The 8,729-nt window shown below is 40.6% G+C and overlaps 2 protein-coding genes across 2 annotated transcripts; both read left to right on the top strand.

Moving 5' to 3' along the window:
* Window positions 1–3,809: 3,809 nt before the first annotated feature.
* On the top strand, window positions 3,810–7,104 carry LOC138887672 (uncharacterized). Its single transcript, XM_070169448.1, has 5 exons — window positions 3,810–4,197; window positions 4,311–4,852; window positions 5,788–6,056; window positions 6,177–6,341; window positions 6,396–7,104. The coding sequence occupies exons 1-5, from the start codon at window positions 3,810–3,812 to the stop codon at window positions 7,102–7,104; spliced, it is 2,073 nt and encodes a 690-aa protein (XP_070025549.1).
* A 658-nt stretch (window positions 7,105–7,762) lies between these two features.
* On the top strand, window positions 7,763–8,248 carry LOC138887671 (secreted RxLR effector protein 161-like). Its single transcript, XM_070169447.1, has one exon. The coding sequence runs from the start codon at window positions 7,763–7,765 to the stop codon at window positions 8,246–8,248; it is 486 nt and encodes a 161-aa protein (XP_070025548.1).
* Window positions 8,249–8,729: the final 481 nt, after the last annotated feature.

The raw sequence follows: 8,729 nt of genomic DNA, 5'->3' as shown, positions 1-8,729 counted from the left end.
ATAAGAGGTTTTCTACCAGTATTCGGTTTTGTGGGCAGCTGCTGTGAATAGAAGTTATCGCTACAAGTGTTTGAGTTATGTGGTATATCAAGTGATTGCACCTGAGATTGCAAGTATAGGTGATTACAGCTTGTTCGGGCTTATTCTGAAAAATAGGTGTGAGATTCTGATCTTGTGAATGATTTCAGAAATGGAAATGTGGTTCTAAGGCTTATGGGCTAGGTTGGAATGTGGAAATACAGTTTCATTATGTTATCGAACCTATATGAGGTAGGGTGACATGGGATCACCCTCGGGTACATGCATGGTAAGGTTATTCAGCGATTGGTTGTCTTTTGAAACAACTCTAGGTACGTTCGAGGATGAACGTGTGTTTAAGCGGGGGAGCATATAACGACCCGACCGGTCGTTTTGAGCTTTTGCACTTTGATCGCCAGTTCTCAGGCATGAATTTCCCCGTATGATGTATTATGACTGATGTAAATCGTTAGTTTTGGTTTTCGTGGAGATCGGTATGAATTTGAAAGAACAGTCTTAGTTGAAAGCTTTAAATTTGAAAGGTTTGACCAAGAAGTTGACTTATTTGTATTTGAGCTCGGAACGGAATTTTTATGATTTAGTTAGCTTCGTTGGGTGATTTATGACTTAGGAGCGTGATCGGAATTGGTTTTGGAGGTTCGGAGTAGAACTAGACTTGAATTGGCGAAGTTGAGATTATGGCGATTTTCGGTTGGTAGGTGAGATTTTTTATCCGGGTATCGGAATGGAATTCTAATAGTTTCTGTAGCCTTTTTATGTCATTTGGGATGTGTGTGCAAAATTTCATGTCATTCAGAAGTTGTTTGGTTGGGTTTTTGATGGAAAGCATGTTTCGGAAGACTTTGGAAAACTTAGGCTTGAATTCGATGAGTTTTTAGTAATTTGATGTTGTTTGAGGTGTTTTGATTATTGGAACAAGTTTGAATAAGGTATTGAGTCATGTTTGTGCTTTTGGTTGAGGTCTCGGGGGCCTCGGGATGATTTCGGATGGTTATCGGAGAAATTAGATGTTGGTTGCAGCTTCAGATTTGCTGCTTCTAGTATTTTCGCATCTGAGGTTTGGAGACCGCAGATGCGGCGCCGCAGATGTGGGTGATTCATCGCAGAAGCGAAAAAGGGTCAGATGGGCTGAGACCACAGAAGCGGTTATGTGGACCGCATCTGCAAAGCCGCAGATGCGGGGAAAGGATCGCAAATGCGAGATTTGGCCGGCAAGTGATTTCCGCAAAAGCGGGGGAAAACTCGCATATGCGGTACTGCAGGTGCGTGTTTGGACCGCAGATGCGGGTCCTGGGTCATAAGTAAAATCTGTAGAAGCGGATGTTTTTCCACAGAAGCGGAAGCGCAGGTGCGATTATTGGATCGCAGGTGCGAAAGAGTTGGCCAGAAGGTATAAAAATGCCCTTTCGCGTTTTTTAGTCAATTGTTCATCATTTTTGTGCGATTTTGGAGCTCCAAGTGGTGATTTCAAGAGGGGATCAAGTGTATCCGCCGAGGTAAGCTTCTTCGGCTTTATACTTTGTGTTTATGGTGATTATATCATTATTTAATCATGAAGGTTTGTGGAAATTAGGGGAAGAGTTGGGAAATTAGGGCTTGGAAGTGGAGAGAGAATTTTTAGAATTTGAGTGACCATATGAGGTCGAATTTTGGTAAGTTTGATATGTATGAACTCGTGAGGAGGTACGGAACTCGTTGATGTAAAAATTTCTGAGTTTCGAGAAGTGGGCCCGGGGTTCGGGTTTTAGTAATTTTGGGATTTGTGCCCGTTATTGATTGTTTTTGCTTGGGCTTTGTTCCCTTAGCATATTGTGATGTATTCGTTCTGATTTTGGATAGATTCGACGCGCGTGGAGGCCGATTTGAGGGGTAAAGGCATCGCGAGCTAGAGATTTCGCCTGTTCGAGGTGAGTAATGATTGTAAATGATATCCTGAGGGTTTAAAACCTCGGATTGCACATCGTAGTGCTATATTGAGGTAAGGCACGCGCTAGATGATGAGCGTGGGGTCTTTTACTACTAGGGATTGTGACTTGCCGCATATTTAACTAAAACTTATTTTTTATCATCATGATTTGGGTTGATTGTCATATTTGGGCTTCATGCCAACTATTTGGACCCTTCGGGGATTTTTATCACTATTTCCTCACTGCTTGACTTATTATTTGAACTCAGTCCTGTTGATATCTACTGTTTTACAAACTCAGCCACTTTTACTCAGATTTGGAACATAAATGATATTTCTAAATGATGTTTTGGGCTGAGAACTACTGTTTTACTAAGCCCGAGTGGCTTGTGATGATTTTTCGGATTGAGTGAGGCCGAGGGCCGTATGTGAGGATATGCTGAGTGATATAAGGCCGAGGGCCTAAGATTCTTTTATGCGCAACGAGGTGGCTTGATATAGCGCTTGGGCCATAAGGGGCCCATCCAGAGTCTGCACCCCCACAGTGAGTGCGGGTACCCATCATGATCTGAGAGTGAGCCCGAGGGGCTGATATTGTTCTGAGAGTGAGCCCGAGGGGCTGATATTATTCTGAGAGTGAGCCCGGGGGGCTAGTACTGTTCTGAGAGATTGCCCGAGGGGCAAACCTTTATGTGTTCATCTTTCATATTTACTTGGCATTTTACATGTTATACTGTGGTATTTGTGCCCGAGGGGCGGAGTTCTATGCTTATCTGCACTAACTATTTTGCAATCATTTGCGTAACTGTTGAAAAAGTCATTTTCTAAAGAGGGTTTTAAACTGAGCTAAGATGTTTCTAAAGAATTCACACCTTCTTTGCTTTTCTCAAAGGTTTTACACTGCTTTTATACAGCATGTTGGTTTGCCTTACGTGATTTCTTACTGCTCAGTGGTTATTTACCTTTATTACTCACTGAGTTGGAGTGCTTACTTTACTCCCTGCACCTTGTGTGCAAATGCAAGTATTTATACACCCGGTAGTGGGTTTTGGCTAATCGGTGGCATAGTTATCAGAGTTTAGCAAGGTGGCTGCCAGCATTCGCAGCACCATTTTCTCTCCCTTTTTGCTCATCAGTCCTGTTTTTGTATATTTCAGACCTTGTAGTTGCATTTATATTCTAATAGATGCTCGTGACTTATGACACCCCGGTTAGGGATGTGTCGGGTTGGGTTTCCATTTTGTTATCTCTATTTCCGCTAAATATTGCTATTGAATCATGTTTGAAGTATCTTTATGTTATTTAACTATTTAAGAGGGTGAATTGTGTAAATTGGTTAGCCTTGTCTTCACGAGAGGCGCCATCACGACCGTGTTCGGGGTTAGGGTCATGACAGAGAGCATCACAAGTTAGTAAAAGTCTTTGTAACTAGGAAGTCACAAAGTGGCTTGTTGTAAGAGTACCACAAGTTAGTTGAGTAAATTCTTTGTAATGGAGTCATTGTAAAATGGCTTGTAATAGGTTTTTTATAAGTTAGTGAAGTTGAAAGCCTACTGGTGTAGGTCGTGGTTTTTTGATCCCCTTGTATGGAATTTTTCCATGTAAAAATCCTCTGCCTTATTACCGTATTGTTTTATTAGTATTCCTAGCAGAATCTTGTAGAGGACCAGGTACTCTACTATTTGGTGGACTCATACAAACTAACAATTGGTATCAGAGCAGGTTCCTCCTATCAGGCTAACACCTAGGAAGGATCCTCATGGCTGCTCCACCAAATTTTGAAGAAGGACAATCTACATACCGACCACCCTAGTTCAATGGATAATACTGTGGGTGGTGAAAAACAAGAATGCACAATTTTATCATGGCTGAGGATTGCGAGTTATGGGATATAATATGCGATGGTCCTTATGTTCCAACCAAGGTACTGGAGGAACTTCCATTTTCAATGGCAAAAACAAGCAAAGAGTACACTGATGCAGACAAGAAAGCTATGCAGAAGAATTTTCGTGCCAAGAAAATTCTAGTATGTGGAATAGGACCTGAAGAGTACAATAGAATCTCCACCTGCGATACTGCCACGGAGATATGGGAAGCTTTGAAAACAGTTCATGAGGGAACTACACAAGTAAAACAGACTAAGATTGATATGCTGACTACCGAGTATGAACTCTTCAAAATGAGGGACGATGAATCCATTCAAGATATGCACTCAAGATTCACTTTCATCATAAATGAGTTACACTCACTTGGTGAAACTATTCCCAGAAACAAGCTACTAAGGAAAATCCTCAGCTTTCTGCCTAGCTCTTGGGAAACAAAAGCGAATGCTATTACTGAAAGGACTTATAGGAGCTGACCATAGAAGAGCTGATTGGAAACTTGAAGACCTATGAGTTGAAGAGAAAGATAGACAGTGAAAGAAGAGAACCAAAAAGGGAAAAGAATCGGGTACTTAAAGCTAATAATAATGATTCAAGTGAGGAAGACAGTGACATGTCTTACTTAACCAAAAGATTTCAGAAGATGGTCAGAATAAATGGAGAAATGTTAAAAAGGGACAAATCTAACAGACCAAAAACCTGTGATCTTTGTTACAGGTGTGGAAATCCTGGACACTTCATGAAAGATTGTCCTCTCTTGAAGCAAGAATTCTCCAAGAACTACCATGATAAAACAGATAAGACGAACCCCGTTCCTTTCAAGGACTTCAAGAGAAAAAGATCCGCTGACAATATAATGAGACAAGCTCTTGCAGCATGGGGGGATTCCTCTAGTGAGTCTGAAGATGAACCTGATACTGGTGATAGTTTCATGATGGCAGTTAAAGGCGAGGAGACTGAATATGACTCAACTTTTGCTTTAATAGCTCAATCAGATGGTGATGAAGACAATGGCAACAAAGAGGTAAATTTCAGGGATGTTCAGAGAAATCTAAAATCCTATTCTCCAAAAAAACTCATGTCTTTAGCTGATGTATATGAATCACTACTTTTCATAATCTTGTGGACGATAGGGATTCCTTGACCTTGGAATTAGGAGAATCTGAACAAACTAAAGACGACTTAGTGGCTTTAGTTACTAACCATAAGAAAACCATTTAAATCCTTAGAAAAGAAAACAATGATCTGTTGGCAGAAATTATAGACATAAGGGAAACAATAATGGTTCAAGGAACACTAGGCGCTTCAAGGAAGATATCCAGGCCAAGAATCAATCGGTTTAGAAAAACAACGTATTTGCTGAAAAGGTGACTACAAAAGAGGGACCATGTTCTACTCACAAAAAATGCAACATTACCTGCATGGACTAAGAGAACTCTTATTCATCCTCTTGCCTACTACAAGGGACCCAAACTTTTTTGGGTTCCTAAAACTAACTCTTAATCTCTTGTGCATGGAATAGTGAAAGGAAGCGGTCAATAATGGTTCATGGATAGTGGGTGTTCAAAGCACATGACTGGGAATACCATGGACTTTCTTTCACTAAAAGCCTTGCAAATGAGGGAGTGTATCATTTGGCAATGATAAAAAGGGGTACATTCTTGGAGTTAGAAAAGTCGGGAAGTCACTCACTCATTCTATTGAAAATGTGTGAGTGTCTCTCAAGTCTGTGATAAAGGAAACAAGATGGAATTCTTGTCCAAAATACGTACAGTCACTGATCTTGTGACCGGTGAAATAGTACTTGTGGCCAAAAGATACAAGAACATCTATGTCGCTGATTTCGAGTCCTTATAGAGTGTTGATCTGAGTTGTCTAAAATCTGTTGATGATGATGCCGAACTATTGCATAGAAGATTCGTCCATGCAAGTTGTTCTCTTCTGAACAAACTAATTCAGAAGGACCTGGTCCATGGTCTGCCTATGTCACAATTCAAGATGCAAAAAGTCTGTGATGCCTATGCTAGAGGAAAACATGTGAAGTCCTCTTTTAAGTCTAAAAAAGATGTGAGTACCTCAAAAGCACTAGAGCTTCTGCATATGGATCTGTGTGGACCTAAGAGAGTGCAAAGCAGAGGAGGAAAAAGATGTATTTTTGTGATAGTAGATGACTACTCCAGATTCACATGGACTCTATTTCTCAAAACCAAAGATGAAATTGTTGAGGTGTTTGTGGCCTTTGTGAATAAAATCTAGGTGAAGATGGAGTCTAGAGTCGCATGCATTAGATCAAATCATGGGACAGAATTTGACAATGTCAAATTTGATGAATTCTGCAATGAAAATAGCATCACTCACAACTTCTCAGCTCCCAGAACTCCCCAGCAAAATGGAGTAGTAGAAAGGAAGAATAAAACTCTGGAAGAAATTGCAAGAACAATGCTGATCAATAGTGGAATTACAAAGAACTTCTGGGCTGAAGCTATCAACACTGCCTGCTACTTGGTGAACAGGTGCATGATCAGATCACTTCTGAACAAAACCCCGTATGAATTGTTGAATGGAAGGAAACCCAAGGTGACTCACCTAAGAACATTTGGGTGCAAATGCTATGTTCTCAACAATGGAAAGGATCAACTTGGTAAATTCGATGCTAAGAGTGATGAAGTAATATTTCTGGGCTACTCTTCTCAAAGCAAGGCTTACAAGATATATAATAAGCGGACTCAATGTATTGAGGAAAGTGTCCATGTTATTTTTGATGAATCTTATCCATCATGTGAGAAGAGTGCTGAGGAAGATCAAGATGGAGAACTCTTACTAGTCCCTGGTGAAGTTATTAACATAACAAACGGAAAGGCGGATATGATGAGTCAAGTAAAGGATCTAAATGAAGACAACACTACCTCATCTTCAATAGAACCAAGCACCTTAATTACAACCACTAAAGCTGAAGAAAGAGTGGTTGATGCAGTTCAGGGAACTCCACTAGCACCTGAGAGAAGGATAGAGGAAAATCAGCCAAGCATACCCTCTTTCTCTCAGAATGAACCTCGGGTGTCTAACTGGAGACACCAAAGCTCTTATCCAATAGAAAACATTATTACTCCTCTAGATTTCGAAGTACAAACCAGGTCAAGAGCCATAAATTCACTTGCCTTCTCAGCCTTTCTCTCCCAGATAGAACCCAAAAATATCAAGGAAGCCTTGAAAGATGTAGATTGGATTACAGCCATACAAGACGAGCTACATCAGTTTGAGAGAAACAATGTGTAGCATCTGGTACCTAGACCCCCAGATCAAACCATTATAGGAACCAGGTGGGTATTCAGAAACAAGCTCGATGAACATGGAATTACCACAAGTAACAAGGCCAGGATAGTGGTCCAAGGCTACAATCAGGAGGAAGGGATCGACGATGATAAAACGTTTGCTCCAGTGGCTCGCATGGAAGCTATTAGAATACTAATCGCTTTTGCATCTCATATGGAATTCACCTTGTTCCAAATGGATGTCAAGAGTGTATTTTTGAATGGACTCCTTAAGGAAGAAGTCTATGTGAAGCAACCCCCAGGGTTTGAATGTCATGAGCACCTTGAATATGTGTTTAAACTGGACAAAGCTCTGTACGGGCTAAAGTAGGCTCCTTGATCTTGGTATGAAAGGTTGTCAAAGTTCCTCTTGGAAAATGGCTTTAAAAGAGGGAAAATTGACAACACTCTTTTCTTAAAGAAATGAGGAAGGAACCCGCTCATTGTTCAGGTCTATGTTGATGATATCATTTTTGGAGCAACAGCTGATTCTCTGTGTGAAGAATTTGCAAAACTCATCGGAAGTGGATTTGAAATGAGCATGATAGGGGGAACTTAACTTCTTCTTAGGTCTTCAAGTAAAATAGTTCCAAAAGGGTATATCCAATTGTCAACAAAAATACATGAGGGAGCTTTTGAAGAGGTTTGACATGGAAGCATCAAAGGTGATAGACACTCTCATTGCTACTGCTACTCGACTGGACATGGATGAAACTAGATCTCCTATGAATCAAACCATGTATAGAGGCATTATTGGGTCTCTCCTCTATCTCACTGCCAGCAAACCTGATATTGTTTATAGTGTGGGGCAGTGTGCAAGGTTTCAATCAAATCCCAAGGAATCTCACTTGAAGCCTGCTAAAAGAATACTGAGATATCTCAAAGGAACACATGACATGGTGTTGTATTATCCGTCAGGTGACAGTTTTAATCTAATTGGGTATGCTGATGCGGATTATGCAGGTTCTCTTGTGGACAGGAAAAGCACTTCTGGAATGGCTCACTTCATAGGTTCATGTCTTATCTCTTGGGGCACAAGGAAGCAAAATTCAGTGGCTCTTTCAATAGCTGAAGCTGAATGTGCAACTGCAGCATCCTGTTGTGCTTAGCTTTTATGGATCAAGAAGCAATTGGAGGACTTTGGGGTACCCACTGAGAGTGTTCCCCTGCTATGTGACAACACCACTGCCCTCAATATGGCCAAGAATCCAGTTCAACACAAAAGGACAAAACATATTGATGTGAGGCATCATTTTTTAAGGGACAATGTGGAGAAAAGGCTGATATGTATGAAGTTCTGCTGCACAGAAGATCAAATTGCAGAAATTTTCACCAAGGCACTAAGTAGGGAATAGTTTGAAAGAAACAGAGTGAAGCTGGGGATTTTAAAGCCTAATTGAGAACTTGATTCCTCTTTATCTGGCTTTCACCTTCAAGAAATAACTGTCTAAAAGTGTTTTCTGGTCATGTCTAACTCACTCAAATGTCGTTGTAGGTAAACATGCATGATGAGTATAGAAGCTGTAGATATAGTGCATGAATGATAAAAGAGGATTGATTCTTTTAAATAATAAGTTCAAGAACCTAGTT

Source organism: Nicotiana sylvestris, chromosome 3 (assembly GCF_000393655.2).
Source record: "Nicotiana sylvestris chromosome 3, ASM39365v2, whole genome shotgun sequence".
Classification (NCBI taxonomy): domain Eukaryota; kingdom Viridiplantae; phylum Streptophyta; class Magnoliopsida; order Solanales; family Solanaceae; genus Nicotiana; species Nicotiana sylvestris.
The sequence above is the reverse complement of the archived record's forward strand: the minus strand, read 5'-3'. Positions and strand labels throughout refer to the sequence as shown.